Below are 20265 nucleotides of genomic sequence, written 5' to 3'. Positions count from 1 at the left end.
AATGCTGGGAGGCTTGGCTCCAGCTGCCAGAGGCCCATGTGGAAGTCATTAAGCTGAAGAAGGGGGGCCGGGGGAGAGCGGGAGGCAGGGAGAGGAGGGGGAGGAAGGGGGTAGGGGCCGGAGTTCTGAGGGTTGCCAGTTGTCAGCCTGGGAACATGAGCAAACTCCCTGGGAGCAAGCTGTGTGTGAGAATTTCCTCCCTCTTCCCTGGCCCCTGTGTCCCAGGACGGGAGTGGGAGTTCTGAGATTTTTTTTCTGGGAACCCCCAGCGGGGCAGACGCCAGTCCTGGCTCCTGGGGTCCAGAAGGTGGTGGGAATGGCAGGGGATGGGGGACCATGAGGAAGGAAATCCTCTCTCCAGAAAGCTGGGACCCTTGGATGCCAACCCCATCATTGTGCAAAGAAGGCTGGGGCCCCAGAGGGCTTGCGCCTGTCACACAGGGGGCTGCGACGGGGCAGGAGAGGGAATCCAGGGACTCACCACTGGGGCTCCCTTTCCCCTGAAGTCCTAGTCCTGAGAAACGCCTGTCTCTTGCCCTTTCTCATTATGCTCTGGCCACGTTGGCCTCCTATAGGGTCCTTAGTGTTTTTTCATGCCTCTGGGCCTTTGCAGTTGCAGTCCTCTCCACCAGATGTGCCCTATACCCAGAGCTTCCCATAGCTGGCTTCTCCTCCTGCTTCTGGTCTCAGCTCAAAAGTCACCTCTGGGGGCTTCCCTGGTGGCACAGTGGTTGAGAGTCCGCCTGCCGATGCAGGGGACACAGGTTCGTGCCCCGGTCCGGGAAGATCCCACATGCCGCAGAGCGGCTGGGCCCGTGAGCCATGGCCGCTGAGCCTGTGCATCCAGAGCCTGTGCTCCGCAACGGGAGAGGCCACAACAGTGAGAGGCCCACGTACCTCAAAAAAAAATAAAGAAAAGTCACCTCTGGGAGAGGCTTACTTGGCCGCCACATTATTCTCTGTTGCTGTCCCTGCTTGTTGCCCTCCAGGACTGTGCCTATATTTTACATATCTACTGATGTACTTGCTTGTTGTCTAGCTCATTGTGGAGAGCACAACTCCCCCTGGGGAGGGTATGAGTCCCCAGGCCTCCTGCAGTGCCTGTGAGGGATAGCCGGGAAGATGTCTGTGGACGGCGGCTGTGGGCATAGGAGTGGCCGCTGAGGCTGGAGGAGGGCTCCTCCCAGTGGCCTTGTTGCTCAGAGCTTCCCTTCTGTGGCCAGGCTGGCTGGACCCCAGCTACCTTCATTCACGTTCTCATCCACAGTCCCCTGGACCTCTGGTCCACATGGGACTGCTTCCCTCTCTCTCCCCTCCCTCAGCGCAGGATTCCCTCCAGCACACGGCCTCAGACCATCCTGTACGGGGCAGCTCCAGGGGTGTGGGGTGCTGAACCCTACACCGTCCCTGACCTTAAGAGGCTCCCAGTCTAGTAGGAGGAGCTTCACCCTGACTTTGTTCCTTCTGAGGAAAGAATTCCCTTGTCGGGAGGCCTGTGTGTTTGTTCCTGCCTTTGCTGTTTCTTAGCTGTGAGGTCTGGGCACAGTTCTTCAACTGCTGCTCTGAGCCTCACTTTACTCCTCTGTGAAATGGGAAACATAGGGCCTGCCTTTTGGTGTTGCCCCTGCAGTCCTAGGGGATGGGTCAAATATGGAGCCAGACTGTGCTCAGTACTGCCTCTGCTGCTTCCCACGAGGAGTGGGGATGGGAACTGTATTTAACATCTGTGAACCTCACTTTCCTCCTCTGTAAAATGGGGCCAGAAAGGGCCCCCACCTCCCAGGATTGCTGTGAAGACGAAGCGAGACCATGCTTACGAAGCGGTTAGCCCTGTGCAGCTCCAGAGTAAGTGCTCAGTAAATGCCAGGTGTTTATTTTAAGGGTTATGACATCACACCTGGCACACAGCAGGCTTGCCATTCATGTCATCCCCTTCCCTCCTGAACCTAGAAGATGGATACCATTCACAAGCGCACCCCTGGGTTGTAAGATCATGGTAGGGAAGGCTTGTAACCCCCGCTCCCCGCTCCTGTTCAGTGTTCTGGTTTGACACTCCAAAGCACCACCAGCAGATCCCAGGGTGAAGATAAAGCCAGCCCAACGGAACCATCGAAATTATGGAAAGTCCACTTCGGAGGCTGTGAAACTTGTTATGCTTCTATTACTTGTGCTACTGTAGCATCAGAGATATTACATCAAGACAGAAAAGAAAACAGAAAAGTGACCAGTATGAGTTATGGAAAGGCCCACCATTTCAACACCCAAGAACTCTGTGCCTGGCCAAGCATGAGTTGGCCACCCCTGTGAGCCAACAGTCTCCGTTATCGTAAGGTCTGTTACCAGAGGCGAGAACAAGGAACAGAAGCAACCTGCAGGCAGGTCCTGGGAGGGGAGGTGTCCTGGCACCAAAATGTCTCAGAAGGCTGACTAAACGGCAGCCATATGTGACTCAGTGTCCATATATCTGTCTCAAACATTTTTGAAGCCATTTCTCTTTCCTCCCGTGCCCTCTCCTGGGAGTTACTAGTGCTTTACGTCTATTAACCATTGTGTGAAGTGGCTTTTCTTTCCACACTGTGGCAAGGCAGCCGTGAAATCCCTCTGCTCCCAGAGGAAACAGGTCAGTGAGACTCTGGCTTTGTATGTGTGAATAAGACATCTTAGGAGGTGAGGGGAGCTTCTTGTTAAGGGCTGGGTATGAGAGTGTGTTTGATGAGTTCTGTGTCCTCAGAGGGTGTGTGCAGTCAGGGACAAGGGAATCCCTAGCAGGAGGGTGAGGGTCCTGAAGACCAGGAGACTCAGGGGGCCGGGCAGAGCTGCTCCACCTCTACAGGTGATCGATGAAGAGGTTGAGCTGATACGGTTAGAACCTTCAGGAAGGTGGCGTTTAGAGCTATGCAGGAAGGACTTTTTTGAGTCAGTGGATTAACTCAAGGATGAGATGGGCTGATGGGCTGTCTTGGTAAAGTGATGATGCTAGAGGAATGCAAACAGGCTGATGACAACTTGGCAAGTCCCTTCCAGCCCTGAGGTCCTATGAGCTTTATCTCACACTTCATGTTCTCACCTCCAACCTGTCCCTAACCCCCAGCCCTGACTTCGTGCTAATTCGACCCGAAAGGCACAGCTCAGAGGTGATCATTCGGAACATATGATTTGAAAAGTGCTGTTAAAAAATCAAGCTCCAGGGTTTCCCTGGCGGCGCAGTGGTTAAGAATCCGCCTGCCAATGCAGGGGACACGGGTTCGAGCCCTGGTCCGGGAAGATCCCACATGCCATGGAGCAACTAAGCCCGTGCGCCACAACTACTGAGACTGTGCTCTAGAGCCCGCGAGCCACAACTACTGAGCCCGCGTGCCACAACTACTGAAGCCCGGGCATCTAGAGCCCATGTTCCGCAACAAGAGAAGCCACTGCAATAAGAAGCCCGCACACCACAATGAAGAGTAGCCCCCCGTTTGCCACAACCAGAGAAAGCCCGCGCACAGCAACGAAGACCCAACGCAGCCAAAAATAAAAATAAATAAAATTACTTTTTAAAAAAGGCTTAAAAACAAAATCAAGCTCCATGTGTTTTCTTTGATGAGCATAAGACGTTTTTGTTTCATTGACAGAGTTTGATTCTGAGAGGTAAGTAAGAGACAATTAGTGAAGAAGTACTTATAATTGTCATCAAATCAATTTTTCAAAGCTTAATTGTACCCTTGAAAATAGTTAAAATGGGGGCTTCCCTGGTGGCACAGTGGTTAAGAATCTGCCTGCCAACGCAAGGGGCACGGGTTTGAGCCCTGGCCTGGGTAGATCCCACATGCCGCGGAGCAGCTAAGCCTGTGTGCCACAACTACTGAGCCCATGTGCCACAGCTACTGAAGCCTGCGTGCCTAGAGCCCGTGTTCCGCAACAAGAGAAGCCACCGCAACGAGAAGCCCGCACGCCGCAACGAAGAGTAACCCCCGCTCACCGCAGCTAGAGAAAGCCCGCGCACAGCAATGAAGACCCAACGCAGCCAAAAATAAAAACAAATAAATTAATTAATTAAAAAAATAGTTAAAATGTTCGGTTTTATGTTATGCATATTTTTACCATAACAAAATAAATGATGTGTCTGTGTGTAGGGGTAATTGTGGATGTAGTAAGGTGCCCTGCTGGAGGTTAAGTTTGTGTTTTGTCTGTCCTTTAGTCCACTGCAAGGACAGATCAGGACAGAAGGTCATTATGAACTGCCTGAAGGGAGTATTTCTGGGAAAGGCAGGGAGAGGGATGTAACAAACCTTTTGTGCTGATTGCCAGGGAAAAGTGGTTGTAGGGGAGGGACAATGGTGTGGCACAGCCCTCAAAAATTCTGTGACTCCCTGGTATACAAATGCTGATAGGAAGTGGGACAGGTTCGCCCTTGTTGAAGGGCCCTGGGCGGTTAGCTTGGAGCCCTTCCCTGGTCTAGGGAGAATATTAGCTTTCACCTCTGTGGCCCCTTTGGGAGTTGTGAACATGACCCACAGTTTGGGATATGACTCACCAAGACCAGCTTCTGCTTGGACGTTCATATCCTTCTATCATTGTCAGCACACTGATATAGCACCAGATGGGACTCAACACTGACCCCACCCCCAAGACACCTGTAAGGACTAGGGGGACCCCTGGGTGCATAAGAGGAAGATGGTAAGAACCTTGGGGAGAGTGGCTACATTGCAGGTCTGACTTCCTGCCCTTACAGGCATATGGGCCTTGAACATTTGAAGTCTGAGGACCAATTGAGCTGCAGTAATCGCACCCTGAATGGTGCCAACGAACACCCTGTAACGTGTGAGTGTGCGTGTGGTTGCACATGTGCGTGAAAATGCACTGTTAGCCGTTTGCAAGAATGTGGGAATTTGGGTGATTTTGCCTTACTTCATTGTAGTTTCCTGGTTTTGATTTTTTCCTGATTTACATTGAGGTAATGAGCTTAACTAAAGGGGCTGAGTTATAGTCTATACTATAGTTATATATACAGTTATTGTATATAATATTACAGACTTCTATTTTTACTTCTAATTTCTATTTTTTATTTGTGTTAAGGGCATCTAATACATTCGTATTATAGTACTTTACAAAATTTATAAAGATTTATTTTAAAAAATACCTTACTTAAAATATATTTATTTAAATAACCATGGAGATCAAGCCAGCTCCTATTCCATTTTTCCCCAGGGAGGGGGACACTAATCCTGACTGCTATTGCAGGGGGCTCAGTTGTTCATAGAACCCAAGAGTTATGTGGTCCTTGTCTCACCTGCTTGCCACAGAGCAAATTGATGCACTGCCCAGATATGAAACGTTATGGTAACAGGGTGGGGTTATTGGAGATAATTTCCAAATGGGAGCAACCTGGTTGATGGGATTAGGGAAAATTAATAGCCCCCTCCAGGCCTCAGCTTAAGTTGACTTTGCTCATCCCTCTCTCCCCTTTGCTGCTGAGGTCCCCTCCCTGCTACCCACCCCCACCCCATCCGTGTCTGCCCATCTGACACTCCTCAGCAGCCCTGAGGACTGCAGGCTGACTCCAGGCCTTCGTAAACCACCCCGGCACTGTTAAACAAATCCTATAATTAGAAGCCAGGTTTCCTAAACGAAGTGAAAAATGTAACATTACCCTTTGTTTGTTCACTGGATGCTCAACGCATGTCCCATGACCCAGAGGAGCTGTGACTTTGGGTTTCCAAGAAGCCTTAATAAGGTAATGTTTATAAAGTTCTTAACTTTACAGCTCTGTCGGAGTACAACTCTGTGAAATGAGGACAAGCCATAATTCTGAGAGATCTGCCCCCTCCTCACCCAGTGGTAGAGAATGTTATCTCCTTACGTGATGTGCAGAAAGCCCCAAGATTGGGATTAAAGGAAGTGGGCTCTGGCCCCAGCTCTGACACTGAATTGCTGTGTGACATTGTAGCAGTCCCTTTCCCTCTCTGGACTTGTGTTTCCCCATCTGTAAAAGAGAAGACATCATGAGACTTGCTTGTTCTAAATGTCTCTTCCAACTCTGACATTCTACAGTTTGATTTCTGTGTCTCTCTACCATAGGGTTGTATCTCAAGCCAGGATTCTTCTCCAGATTTGACCTCCCTTCCCTGGACTCCTCAGAAGGACTTGGTAATGTATCTTGAACTGGATAAATTGCTTGGGGTTGGCAAGACACACGGATGTATCCTTTTGTGCCTCAGCTCTGAACGCTTAGGGCCTCTCTCATGAGATAAAATGCATAAAAATAATGTGAAAATGACTTGCAGAAAAAAAAAGAACTCTTCGAAGGAATTCAAACTGGTCAACATGAGGAACAGTGGAAAGGAGCACTGTTCTGTCTGGAGATGGTAGGCATTATTAAGTTAACATAATACTATGTTAACATTATACATAATAACTGACATTTATTGAATTCTTTCTATGAACCAGACTCTGGGCTAAGGGTTTACATTCATCCTTTTGGTTAACCTCACAGAAAATCTGTGAGGTAGGTACTTTGTCATGATCTTCACTTTATAGATAAAAAAAACTGACAATCTTTTTAGATGAAAGAATTTGCCTGAAGGAAATAAGTGGTTGGAGCTAAGACTCCAGAACCCATGATTGACTGCTGTAAATCCACTGCCTACATACCTCTGATTCCATTATGGTGCTTGTGGAAGAAAGTATCGTGATAAAGCTTCTGTCATTCTGTGTCGTTGAGTGATTCTGATGAGCATAGCGGCCTACACAGGACTTGTAATATAGGTGAGAAAGACGCCTTTGCTGGCCTAAGCCGCCAAGAGGATTGTTTGTTAATGCAGCACAACTTGGCCCATCCTGACTGATACTACTTGTCATAGGCAAAGGGAGAAGCTTTGTTCTTTATATTCTCAAAAGGAAATTTGTCGTCAGCAGATGGAAGGAGCAGGGAGGTAGACATTTAAAACAAGTAGAGACTAATAAGAACCTTGGGAGCATGTGATAGGGCTATCACTGAGACGCCAGCAAAATGATCTGTAGGGTCCCACTGAGCCTGTGATTCTGAGAATTGGTCTAAAAAACAAGATTTGTAAGTGATTCTGGAATGACAGAGTCAGAGCTGGCTCTGTGGTTGAGATAATGAGGTAGAATGCAAAGGAATCCCAATATGGAAGACAAAAAATTATGGACATAGCTATGTGATTGCTTGATTGAAGAGCCAAACAGTTCCAGTTTTTTCCAAGAGCACACTGCTGGTGGAGAGGGAGATTGGGGTCACCCCGACCCTTGAACTTTCTCCAGAGCTGACTCAGAAAACATATCCCTTGCGCACTGAGCCCTCTCGCCAGACACATTTCCCTCTAATGTAAGTTTGTCCGTAGAGCACAGCCAGGCCATATCAGAAATGATTTGGTTGGCCTTTGGCTCTGTGTCCACTGCCTAATGACAGGGTGCCCACTTCTAACCACGGCCTACTTCCAATGCTCATTCCCTAACTGGGAAAAAGGTTAGGGTGGGGTTGGGGTCAAGAGTGGTCTCAGAGGCCCAGCCTTTCATCTCAAGCTCTGCCCCCTTTTCCTCACTATATGAATATGGGCAGGTTATTTCCCTTCCCTGAGCCTCAATTTTGTCTTCTGTGAAAATCTGATATTCACGTGGGATTGATGCCGGGAGTAAATAAAGTCACGGATATAAATGTGCTTTGTAAACTGCAGAGTGCTATGAGTGTAAGAGGGATATCACTGTTAACACTAGGCAACTACTTGCAGCATCTGCCTGGGTCCTAGGGCTGGACCACCTCTGTCTCCCAGGGCCAGAAACCTTGACTCTGTCTTCTAACAGTAGAACGATGATCGAGGCTTCTTTGTTGGGAACCAGACTTTGGAAATGGTCAGATTCCATGCTAGCCACTTCTTCCTCCTTCTCCACAAATATACAATATTTATGAGAACCGACCTTCCAATGGAAATTTGGCAAGATTTCACATTCTGGAGACATTGTACCTTCCTCCACATGCCCCGAGGGCTGAGGTCATGGGCTTCCCAGGAAATGAGGGAGTTCCCACGGATACAGGGGGTACAGGGGACTGAGAGGAGAGGGGCCCAGCAAGAGCCCTAAGTCACAGGCTGGTCCTAAAATGTTGGTACTGTTACCTCCACCATCCTCTGTAAGAACATGAGCTCAGAAAATGTTTTGTTTTTTTTAATTAAAAAAACACTTTTTTAAAAAAATTAATCTTTTTGGCTGCATTGGGTCTTCGTTGCTGCACATGGACTTTCTCTAGTTGCGGTGAGCGGGGGCTACTCTTGGTTGCGGTGTGCGTGCTTCTCATTGCGGTGGCTCCTCCTGTTGCGGAGCACGGGCCCTAAGCTCACGGGCTTCAGTAGTTGCGGCGCGTGGGCTCAGTAGTTGCAGCATGCAGGCTCTAGGGTGTACAGGTTTCAGTAGTTGTGGCTCGCGGGCTCTAGAGCGCAGGCTCAGTAGTTGTGGCGCACGGGCTTAGTTGCTCTGTGGCATGTGGGATCTTAGTTCCCCGACCAGGGATTGAACCCATGTCCCCTGCATTGGTACGTGGCTTTGTAACCACTGGACCACCAGGGAAGTCCCTGTATTTGATAAATGAAGGGAATAAACCCTTCTCAAGACCTCCCAAGGCTCTTCATTGCCCCTACTTTGAAGACCACAGCTCCTAGAAACTTACAGAGCCTCTCAGACAAGATATTTAAACCACCACCTGGGGCAGCTTCTCAATATTGTCTCCCAACAGGTTCAGGCCAGAGACAAGCTTCTGCAGGGAGGCCTGGGTTGAGGTTCACTGCAGCTCTAAGAGCCTGTAAGTTTTTAAAGAGGCTGTTTTCCAGTGGGGGAGGCAGGGTGGGGATGGAGGCCTTGGCTGTGGCCATAAGGGCTCCTTGCTGACATGTGAGGTGATGCGTCTTGGAGTCGCTGCCTGTCCCCCAAGTGAGTAGCCTCAGGGTTTCTTTGTTCTCTCCGCAGGTCCTGCTCTGGTTGCAGTGGGGGCCCAGGCTCCTGAGCCAGGCGCTGAGAAGCACGTGTGAATAAGGCATGTCCGCTGCCTGCAAGAAGCTTCCACCTGGTGACTCTTCAAAAAAAAACCAGTAAAACAAAACATGCACGTGCAAGACCGTAGCCGCAAATTCGCAGTCACGCAGATATACACCAAAACCAGCACAATAAAAACAGCGCTATCTGAGCCAATAGCTGAAGCCAATATGTAAGTCAGCCTTTGGTAAGTACCATCCGTTATTAGCTGTGTTGGGGGAGCAGGCCTTTGAACCCAAGCTGCAGGGGAAGTGTCCCCCCTCCCAGGACTCCTCTCCCATAAACAGCCAGGAGACACCACCCCCTTTTCCCCTCATCCTCCACAGCACAAGCTCTTCTTCCTCCGGGGTCTGGGCTCTGGGGGTCTGAAGAGAACATTTCTCATGTTGTACCCTTTTCCTGCTTCCGCTGGAGGACGGGGCTTCCCACCCAAAATAGATGCAGACCCACCCAGCAAGAGGAGGGGCTGACAGCTTGTGGGGGAAGATCAGAACTCTGGATCTTGTAAGTTCAGACGTCCTGTAAACTCTGACCAGAGTATAAACATCCCCCGGGACTGAGGGGAGGATGTGTTGGTGGGCAGGGGGCCCGGCGCCTCCATCTGCCCTGGGGACAGGCTGTTTATTCCACATCCCTCACGGGCCCCCTTGGGCTCCTTCCTGTCTAGGTCTGGGCAAGTAGAGGCAGGCAGGACAGCCCCACATGGGGCCTGAGGCCTTGGACGTAAGATTCAACCTCTCAGGGCTGGAAGGGAACTTTCGAAGCTCGCCAAGCTCAACTCTCTCTTCTTTTTGCATCTCCCTCACAGCTGGTCTTCTGGCCTCTGCTAAAACACCTTGGCTAATGGGGAGCTCAGGGCAGTCCATTCTATTACTGGCACTCTGGCAGCTGGAAAGTGTTCGAAAAAAGTTGTTCTAGAATTGTTCAGTGTGAGCTGATTGAGCACAGCTAAGAATAATGTGTACAATGAGATAATAGCAGGGCCATTCCCTGAGCCCACACTGTGCCAGGTGCTTTATGTGCATTATCCCATTAAATTCTCCTTCCTCTCGAGGAGGACACATAGGCTCAGAAAAGTTAGGCCACCTGCCCAAGGTGACCCAGCAGTTTTGTGGAGGGGCTGGGGTTCAGTTGCTTTAGTTCAGAGTGTGTGCTTTATATATTAGCCTATACTGGTTTTTCACAATCCAAAAGCAAAAATAGCACACGTAACACAAAAACACCGTACAACAAACACAGTCACACACAAACCAACCACATTACAATAAAAGCAGCCCAAACTGGCCAAATCTTAAGTACCCTTTGTATGCCAGGAAAATCATAATTTTTATGATAAGGCCACTTTAACAACCCTAGGAGGAAACTGAGGCTCATTGAAGTTAGGAAGAATGGATGTGGCCACATTAGAAGGGGCAGAGCACGTGTCCAAGCATCACTTCTGAAGTCTGCAGTCTCCCTCTACACCATAGTGCATGATAGGAGGGCACTGTAGCATAACGAAAGAGAAAACTTGTATCATTATTATTATTATGTTCAACATCGAGAGCTTTAAAAAGCGGGATGTGCATCCTCAGAGATGAATGATCTCCCTACACTGGACGTGTCTAGCAAAGATGCTTTAGAAGAGGTTCCTACACAAGATATTCCCCAGCGTCAATCCGCGACCCAGAGACACAAACTTGGTGTTCTCGAGGCTGGATGCTGGGTGGCAGGGAGGCCTCGGACACCCAGCCCCAGAGCACAAGCCCACCCATTGCAGTCCTCCTCAACTCGCATTTCCTTGACTGCTCCCCTGGGGGAGGAGGTGTTGGCGCCTGGCCTGGGCAGAGGGTCATGTGGATGCGGCGGACCCTCTGCACATCCAGTGGCCGCCCATTCACCCAGGCCTTGCCCTTTTTGAGAACTGGGAGCTCTCTGGCTGGGTCTGTTCCCACCAACAGCGTTCCCATCCAGGGAGCTTAAAATAGTGCCTCTTGGCTGGGGCTCTGGAGTGAGCAGTGAGGGAGGCATTTGTGCAAATATGGGCCTGGGAGAAGGACTCCTACCCCAAGGGGGTGGGGGTGGGGTGGGGTGGGCAGTGCGGCAGGAGAGCCAAGACCTCCAGTGGAGGATGCGCCCTCCTGGCCACAGCCCCCCTCCATATAGCAGTAGAGGCGCCTGCTAGTCTCCTCCTGCCTCCCCGACCTTACTGGGTCCACTTGGGCAAATCTCTACACCGAATCCCGCAGGCCTTCCTGGCCCAGCCGAGGCTCCAGGGTGGGCCCACTGGGAACAGGAACCTCTACGTTCTTCTGCTGGTTCTATCCTTTTCCCCACCTCCTACCTAGGAACACTCTAGAAGCATCCTTTCGAAGGCCCAACTCAAAAGTTATTTTTAATACTCACAGTAACAATTGCAGCTGCCACTAATTGAGGGCTTACTTTTGTCAAGCGCTCTGCTAAGTGCTTTAACATGCATTGTCTTTGGTCCCAACGACCATCCACTGAGAGCCAAGTTACGATTATCTCCACTGTGCAGAAGAAACTAAGGCTCAGAGAAGTCAAGTAACTTTCCCAAGGTCACACAGCTCTGAATTGGCAGAGGCAGGATTAAAACTCAGGTCTGTCAACCTCTGGAGTCTGAACTCTTACCTCCTGAGCTGCACCTCCTCCTCCAGGTCCCCGCTGCTCTGGGCTCCCATGCTCCATCCCAGCATTATCACCCTGTATCACATACATACGGCTGTTTTGATTCAATGCATCAAGTATTTAGTGAATGCCTACTGTGTGCCAGGAACATTGCTGGGTACCATGCCCACACCCTGGGAGCTCTCAGATCCTCTTGGAGGACTCTAGTTTGGGCTTGGGCTCAGTGACCTCCCTGACATGCAGGATCTGGTTTGAAGATGTCAGGGTGAGCTTGAGGCAAGCACAGATCCTCCTTGATGATCAGCTGCCTCCTTCCTGGACATTCCTGCCTCCTTCCTGGCTGGGATGCTCCTCTCCTTCCCGCACAGCAGGGAACAGCACGTGCAGGAATCAGACAAACTTGCTTTGAATGCTCTGTGACTTTGGGCTCTCTGAGCCTCAGTTTCCCCATCCATAGATTCGGGATAAAATTAGGACCTCACCACAAGGTGGTTGGAAGGATTTAATAAAACAATGCACATGAAGGACTTAGCACAGTGCCTGGTGGTCAGTAAGTAGAATTGTACAGCAGCTATTATTGCTAATTGTTTCTTTCTGAAAATTACGGTGTCCAGGTGCCAGATGCTTAGGGCCTAGCACGTGGTAGGTGCTCCAAGTGAGGGGAATCACTGACACAGCAGACAGAAGCCCCCAACCCTCCCCACCTCTGCCCCCTCACTCTTGGCTGGTCGTGCTGTTCCTGATCTGATGTGGAAGGTGTCCCGGACACTGGTCCTCATCAACAGTAGGGTTACTTGGGCAGCCGGGGGCAGGCAAAGGACTTTTACTTACCTGGTTCCCTCGTTTTCAGCCCAGGGTCCATTCTAGGGAAAAGGGGTGGCTGGCACGGAAGTTCTGCCAGGGTTTGCCTGCTCCTTGGAGGTGTCTGGCTTTCTGGTGGCGCCACCTGGTGGTGAGTACAGAACTGCTCCTAGCTGGGCGGCAGCTCACAGACCTGGTGGCTCTGAGTACGACCATTCCCTGACACTCACCCTCCAGCCCATCCACCCCTTTCCTCATTCCCCTGTGTTGACCACCTTCTGTGAGAAAAGACCTAAGGACCCCAACTCTGCTGTGGGGCAGAGACCCCTGAAGCCCAAGTGCCCATGCCTCCCTCAGGCCTGGCTCTGACCTGAGGGGTAGGGTCTCTACGTGGTTGGCCAGGGTTCACCCTCAGGATATCCTTCAGGGCTGATGACCTCTCAGTGGTTTCTATAAACCAAGGCTGGAAGAATGGGCCTTCTTCCTGGCCTGAGATGGCCCAGGAATGGGAAACCCAGTGATGGTCCCTGGGCCCATCCTTGACTCCCCACTGTACCTGCTTGGGTACACACAGATCCCCCTCCACATTGAGGGAGCTCTGGGACTCCCAGAGGGACTGGCCTGGCTCCTAGGTTCCCACATAAGCAGCCAAAAGGCCTAGCCCAGCCCAGAGCTGTATGTATAAAGTTTGGAGAAAACTAGTAAGAATTAGAAGACTGAATTGTGCTCAGACCAGCCTTACCCCGCCTTGCACCCACATGCTGTGTGAGCTTGGGTAAGACCCGTCCCTCCCTGGGCCTTGGTCTCCTTGTGGTAGAATGGCGGTGGGGCAGGGAATGAGCTAGGGGATGGGTGAGGACCCCTATAGCTCCCAGACTGGGGCCTTGTTAAGGTGCAAATTCCTGGGCCCGCCCCATCAGAACTCTGGGCCCAGGACCCTGGAATCTATGTGAAGTTGGAAGCTGAGGCGGCCAAGTCCTGTCTTTGGGAGACGGAAGCCAGCAGTGTGTGTCGCCAGCAGGTAAGGAGAGTGTGATGCTTTCAGGGGTCCTGAGAAGCAGAGGAACCCCCTAGCAGCCCAATCCCCATCTTTTAATTTCTCCACCGTTCTGTGGATGCAGGGATGTGTCCCCCCCAGCTGCGTGTCTGTTGGACCCCACCGGCAGCAGCAGCAGAGGGACAGCAAGGAGGCTGCACAGGTTACAGCCAGGTTGCCCCCATCCTTCGCCCCCTCGTGCTGGCTGTTTCACTTGTTCAAAGGACAGTGGTGGTGGGGCTGGGACAGCCTGGGGTGGGACTGGGGGCCTTGTTACTTGAGGAAGTATTTTCAGAGTCCCCCTCCCTCTGGAGTTTCCAGTGGTAGAATAGAGCCCTGTCTAGTATTTGACCAAATATGGTGGTATCTCTCATGAGCTCGAGCCTCAGCCAGCTTCTCAGTTATGCTGTGGAAACCTGCCCCGGACAGATTAATCTTGTGACATTCAGGAGCGCCTTGCACCCTGCGTTCTTCCCTTGGTGATTCCTGTAAATGGCCAAGAGTGGCCCTGAGTAGGACGGTGCAGTCCTGGATGCCTGTTCACGGTGTCCCTCCCCTGTCCTCTTCACACCCCCTTCCACCCCCTCCTACATCCCCCGGATGCCGGCGGGGCGGGGGGGGGGGGACTTGCTCGCTCACATTCAGCTGGGCTGCTCACTCAAGGGGAGAGATCCAGACCAGCAGCGCTGGTCCGTTCAGCCCATGATTCCAGGATGTGTAGACCCTGGGGTCACCTGAGCTCATGAAATTGTGGCCAGAGCCTGTGAAGCCCAGAAGTCTCTCAGCCATGAGAGTGGGCCCGAGGGGATAGAAAGGAGAGTTGGCTGAGCAATGAGAACCGTGCTTTGCTCTGATGCTAACGTTCCCAGTAACAATTATACAATTATTTTATAATGATAACATTCATAATAAACAGCTGTGTTTATTGAGCACATACTACGTGGCACTGTGCCAGTTGTTTAACATGGGTTCTTTCCCTTACTCCTCGTGGCAGCCCCGAGAGGTGGCTACTATGACATCCCCATTCTAGAGATGGGGGCACTGAGACTCAGAAAGATTTCAGGGAGAGATGGGCCAGGCCACTGTCGATTCCTGGGTACGACTCCCATTTTACAGAGAAGGAAACTGAGGCTGAGAGAGAATGGAAGTCACAAGCAGCCACACAGGGGCAGGCCCTTGGAGTGGAGACCTTCTCTACACGAGGGGCGGCGTTGCATCCGGAAGGCCAGGACAACCGGCCGTGAAGTCCTCACGAACCCGTGACTTGGCCTGCGTGAGAGCACACAGATTCAGAAACATGTTCATAGCAGGCCAGAATTGTGCAGAAAATATGCCAAGAAAAACAGAGTGGGGTGGTGGATAAAGCCCCACATGGGGACCAGATACGAACCCCAGCTCTGTCATCTCTCACTCATTGTATAATCCGAGACAAGTCCTTTCTTCACCCTGGCCCCAGTTTCCCCTCCTGTGAACTACCAGTGTACTGGGGCCACGGAGCTCACCTGAGGCTGGCTGAGGCCGGAGTGCCTGAGGCTGTTTCCCTGGGAGATGGGGCCTGTGTCCCACTCCTGGCTAGCTCTCTCTGAGAACATTTGCTCTCCTGACCAACGGACAGCCTGTCCCTCCTCCACCCTTGCCCCCTTGCCATCCCCCAAACTAACGAAGCTGATTGTCTCAGGCGGCCCTGTGGGTGCTGGCTGGGCGGCCGGCCGCAGGCCACAGGCGGAGGTACCACCCGCCAGAGCCCCATCAGACACACAGGGCATTGTCCCTCAGTCAACAGCCCCTGGGCACCTCGTCCCAGCTCCTGGCCTGCCCCCACGCCCCTCACCGCCTGCCACTGCGCCAGGCCCAGCCAGCTGGGGGCCCAAGGCTCCCAGGCGATGACGAGCCCACCCACCCACTCCCCCGGCAACCCCCTGACGAGCTATAATTGCTTCGCGCCGTCCTGTTGCTGCCATTCTCCTGGCGGAGGCATCTGGGGTTCCAGGCGGGTGGCAGCTGCAGGCCGATCGCCTGGCTCGCAGGATGGACTGGCCACACAACCTGGTACGTGACGATTCACCACTCCACCCCCATCCCTTTTTAGGGCCTGAATGTTTCGTTACTTCTTCTCTATTGATTAATAGCAGCCTCTGTTTGGCTTGGAATCTGCAGAGGTGAGTTCTCCCTCTGTCCTCTCCCCCAGGACACGAAGGAAACAGAGACGGGTCTCAGAGGCTGCAGCCATGGCCAGTAGCTCGGCTCCTGAGCTGCGCTCAGCCCCATGACACTGAAGCCCTTTCAGGCCAAAGGCATCTGGGGAGATCTTGGCCATCTCCGTTATCGGGGTTTTTCCAAAGAGCCTCTGGGTCCTGAGATCCAGGCTGTGTGACCCTGGGCAAGTCCTTCTGTTTCTCTGTTTCCCATCTATAAAGGGAGAGCCAGAGTTTAAGAACGCCATGTGAGAAGCTCCGATGAGAAAGCCTATTGTTAGGGAGACATTTTTCTGTAGCAGAATCTAGGACCAAAATGGAAGAATTCAGCCACTTGAATCTGTCATGGATTTTGTGCCAAGAAATGGTTCTGCCGAGAGGGGCTCTGCCGGAACTTGTTTCTAAGGGTCAAGACTGGCTGGGTAGATTGGCACAGGCCGTGTGGGTGGTAGGGTGAGGGATACAGGGCAGGTGGGAGCCTGGCTAGATTCAACGAGGAGATGAAATTCCCCCTAGAGGGTCCTCCCTTCTGACCAGCCCTGGCCCTCACCCAAGTCCTGGCCCTTCTCTCTCGGCTTCCTGAGGAGTCTGTGTTCTGCTGGGCTCCCAGGTCCTCTGCCGTGTGAGTGAGAGGCTTTCCTGATGCTCCCAGATGTGGATGGTCGGGTGAGGGTGGACAAGGGGTCAGGCAGGCAGAGGGTCCGGGTGTGGACGAGGGGAGCAAAGCTGTCATGGAGGCCAACAGGGATCCTTGGCCATGACCTGCCCACCTCCCCAGCTGCATCTCCCAGCCGCTTCTTTCAGCCTCCTTTCAGCAAAGCTCTTAACCAACTGAAACTTCGTTTCACACTTTCCTTCCCCCACCCCATACAATTTTTAGGCTCCCTCTGCCCATATCTGCCTCTGTCTTATCCTTCAAACCTCACCAGACACGCCCCCTCCCCAGAAAGTCTTTGCAAGTCCACCCCACTGCCACAAGGCTAAGCGGGTGGCCCTGCTCTTCTCTAACCACACGCTGTGTGGTCCCATCCACACACTGCTGCTAGCGAGGCTTAGGTGCACGTTTTCTTGTTCGCCGTCTGTTTTCCTTGCCAGACTGTAAGCGACAGATGGGCAGGGATGGTGACAGGCATTCATTCACTCAGCAAATGTTTACTGAATACCTAAGTGCCCAGTACCGTGCAGACACAGGGGACGAGGCAGTGTGTGGGAACGGATACGATGCTGGCCCTCATGGAGCCTGTGCTTGGTGTGGGCCCAACATATGAAAGAATCACATGTATGCACCGTAAGGCTACAGTCACGCAAGAGGCATCAGGTGTTGAGAGCCCAAGAAGGTCCACAGAGGCCTCCCTAAGGAAGTGGCACTGGAGCCAAGACCTGAAGGGTGAGAGGCAGGACTCTGCAGGGAACAGCCTGTGCAAGGTCCTTGTGCAGAAAGGAGCATGGGGAGAGGAAGGTTTGCGAGAAGGTCCGAGGCTGAAGCACGGGTGTGAGGGGCAGCCAGGAGTGATTTGAGGGAGGAGAACTCAGCAGAGGTCTGGCCTGGGCAGGTGATGTTAATAGGTTTGCATTTCAAACACCCATCCTTGGCCAGGGTGTGGAGAATTGATTGGAAGGAGACAGGGGAGGATGTGGGGTACCAGGTAGGAGGCTGGTTGAGCTGTCCAAGAAGGGGAGGCTGGTGGTACAGATAGTGAAGTGGATGGCTGGGGAGATTTTTTTTTTTTTTTTTTTTTTTTGCGGTACGTGGGCCTCTCACTGTTGTGGCCTCTCCCGTTGCGGAGCACAGGCTCCAGACGCGCAGGCTCAGCGGCCATGGCTCACGGGCCCAGCCGCTCCGCGGCATGTGGGATCTTCCCGGACCGGGGCATGAACCCGTGTCCCCTGCATTGGCAGGCGGACTCTCATCCACTGTGCCACCAGGGAAGCCCTGGGGAGATTCTTAAGAGGTGCATCAGGACTTAGCGATGAGCGTGGTGCATACATGCATCTGTACACATGTGGTGGGCTGGTGGGACCAGGCCAGGGCATGACAGGTGAGGGTGGCCCCGCTAGAGGCCTTGCCTCTTCCTTTCCCCTTCCTTGGGCCCCAAATCTTAGCCCAGAGGGAGACCTGGCTCTCCCACCTTTGACCTGTGGCCTTCCTCCTCAGCTATTCCTTCTCACCATCTCCATCTTCCTGGGACTGGGCCAGCCCAGGAACCCCAAAGGCAAGAGGAAGGGGCAAGGGCGGCCTGGGACCCTGGCCCCTGGGCCTCACCAGGTGCCGCTGGACCTCGTGTCCCAGGCAAAGCCATATGCCCGCATGGAGGAATATGAGAGGAACCTGGGGGAGATGGTGGCCCAGCTGAGGAACAGCTCCGAGCCGGCCAGGAGGAAGTGTGAGGTCAACCTGCAGCTGTGGCTGTCCAACAAGAGGAGCCTGTCGCCCTGGGGCTACAGGTAGGCCAGGCTGGGCAGCAGTGGGTAAGCTGTGTGTTGGGGGCTGGAGGGGATGCCTCGCCCACTCTCCCTGTCATTGTAGGAGCTAAGACCTTGGATTTGGAGGCCTGGGTTTGCATCCTGGCTCTGCCTTTTACTGGCTGTGTGGCTTTGGGCAAGTTGCTTAGCCTCTCTGAGCCTCAGATTCCTCAACTGTAAGTGGAGGTGATAATAATATCTACTTCATAGGCTTGTTATTAAATGAGATATCCATGCAGGGCACTGCCGTTGTGTTCTCCAAGTCTCCAGTGAAGGGCCTGCAAGGCCTTCCCCAAATGTCACGTCCTCCAGCTCCGAGTGTCTTGTACACACCTCTAGTTACAGCACTTCCAGGCAGTACTGAGTTGGCTGCGTGCACATCTGTGTCTCACGCTAGACTGGGACCATCCCAGTGCCTGCATCAGAATCATCTAAGGATTCTCATGCCCCATTCAATCAAAATCTCCAGGGATGAGGCCCAGCAAGTGGCATTATCTACATCTCCACATGGTTAGGATACACAGCTGGGCTTGGGAATCAAGACCTGCTGCCCCTAGGGGACACGAGTGGTGTCTTAACTTGGTTGTAGCTCCACTTCCCAGCACACCCCCTGGGCGCACAGAAGGGGCCATGTGTATATGTGGAGAATAAATAATGAAGCAAAGGACTGACCCTGAAGGGTCCTCACTCATGAACCCAGGCCAAAGATGTTTAGCCACACACCTTATGTCCTGAGACTCTAGAAGAGCATGTTCAATAGAGCTTTCTGTGACAGTGTAAAGTCCAATATGGTAGCCACTAGCCTCATGGAACTACTAAGCACTTGGCATGTGGCTAGTGTGACTGGGGAGCTAATTTTGATTATTTTAAGCTCAAACAGCCACATGTCGCTAGTGGCTCCCATACCTGGAATGTGGCAACTGGAAGGGTCCATAAAGCTCCTCCGAAGCTGGGCTTCTACTTTACTGTGCCCATGACTTTCTTGGGGATCTTAAGAGTATGCAAGTTCTGATTCAGGAGGTCTGGGGTAGGGAGAGATTCTGCATTTCTAACAAGCTCCCAGGTGATGCTGATGCTGCAGGTCCGCAAGCCCACTGCCTTTCCTCCAGCACGGCACGGTCTTGCTGTGCGATCAAAACCTGGGTTAGGAATGGCAGGGGCATCGGGGGTGGGCACTAATTTGTCTTTACCACAACCATCCTTCTGCCTTGTGCTCTCTCTTGCCTTCCCGCAGCATCAACCATGACCCTAGCCGCATTCCTGCAGACCTGCCGGAGGCACGGTGCCTATGTCTGGGCTGCGTGAACCCCTTCACCATGCAGGAGGACCGCAGCATGGTGAGCGTGCCCGTGTTCAGCCAGGTGCCTGTGCGTCGTCGCCTCTGCCCGCTGCCGCCACGCACCGGGCCCTGCCGCCAGCGCGCAGTCATGGAGACCATCGCCGTGGGCTGCACCTGCATCTTCTGAGACAGCCCTCCCTGCACCCCCGTGCCGAGCAAGGCAATGAAAAGTAAAGGCTGTCTTTTGGAAAGCAAGACTTTGGGTTTGCTCCTTGTGGCTCTGAAGCCAAAACCGGGTGGGAGGTAGATTTCGATCAATGTGAAGGAGGATTTTTCCATCACCCAGTGTTCTCCAGCGCTGAGATGGGTTATTACAAAAATATTGCATTTCATGTCTACCATTTAGGACAGTTACTTTCTTTAATTTGGGTTTATAAGCCTATATTTCAGCCACGTTATTGGAGCTTGGTTGGTATAAACCTATCTAGGAATGAACAAGAGTTGATTCTCCCCAGTTAAGTCAAGGGCCATTGCAAAGAGGCCCTTTAGAAGCGGTGAGCTCCCTGTCTCTGGAAGGGTCCAGCTAAGGCTGAGCCTCTCAAGAGTATTGTGGAGCGGATTCCTCCTTTGGGTAGAGTCGATGTTGTACATAGTCTCTTTCAACTCAGATTCTCTGCATGTCAGAGCTAGATCCAGAGAAGAGCCTTCAGGTTGCCAAAGAGCAGGGGTTTTTAACCTGGGCCAGTGAGCACCTAAATTTTCATGTGGGTATGTCTTTCTGGGCTGGAGACTCCTGGCTTTGAACAAACACTCAAGAGTTGAGAACATTAATGAAGATC

The 20265-nt window shown here is 52.3% G+C and overlaps 1 protein-coding gene across 2 annotated transcripts; it reads left to right on the top strand.

The window, feature by feature from the left end:
• Window positions 1-6061: 6061 nt before the first annotated feature.
• Window positions 6062-19677, top strand: IL17B (interleukin 17B). 2 transcript variants are annotated; one of them, XM_067732215.1, is made up of 8 exons: window positions 6062-6129; window positions 8729-8794; window positions 8959-9211; window positions 12503-12604; window positions 13374-13474; window positions 14606-15538; window positions 17840-18129; window positions 19382-19677. In XM_067732215.1, exons 6-8 carry the CDS (start codon window positions 15518-15520, stop codon window positions 19611-19613), a joined length of 543 nt encoding a protein of 180 aa, XP_067588316.1. In that variant the 5' UTR covers window positions 6062-6129; window positions 8729-8794; window positions 8959-9211; window positions 12503-12604; window positions 13374-13474; window positions 14606-15517; the 3' UTR covers window positions 19614-19677. The 2 variants fall into 2 exon arrangements, with proteins under 2 accessions (XP_067588316.1, XP_067588314.1); XM_067732213.1 differs by lacking the exons at window positions 6062-6129; window positions 8729-8794; window positions 8959-9211; ... (1 more) ...; window positions 13374-13474; window positions 14606-15538 and having other exon boundaries at window positions 15548-18129.
• The last annotated feature ends 588 nt before the right edge of the window (window positions 19678-20265 follow it).

This window comes from Pseudorca crassidens, chromosome 3 (genome assembly GCF_039906515.1).
Source record: "Pseudorca crassidens isolate mPseCra1 chromosome 3, mPseCra1.hap1, whole genome shotgun sequence".
Classification (NCBI taxonomy): Eukaryota; Metazoa; Chordata; class Mammalia; order Artiodactyla; family Delphinidae; genus Pseudorca; species Pseudorca crassidens.
The sequence above is the reverse complement of the archived record's forward strand: the minus strand, read 5'-3'. Positions and strand labels throughout refer to the sequence as shown.

What these genes read in the sequence shown, in the direction of transcription:
- IL17B (XM_067732213.1), top strand. Translation starts at nt 17,672, where the DNA reads ATGCATCTGTACACATGTGGTGGGCTGGTGGGACCAGGCCAGGGCATG. An exon ending in CTGTCGCCCTGGGGCTACAG is followed by an intron (nt 18,130 to 19,381) that starts GTAGGCCAGGCT and finishes GCCTTCCCGCAG; the next exon opens with CATCAACCATGACCCTAGCC.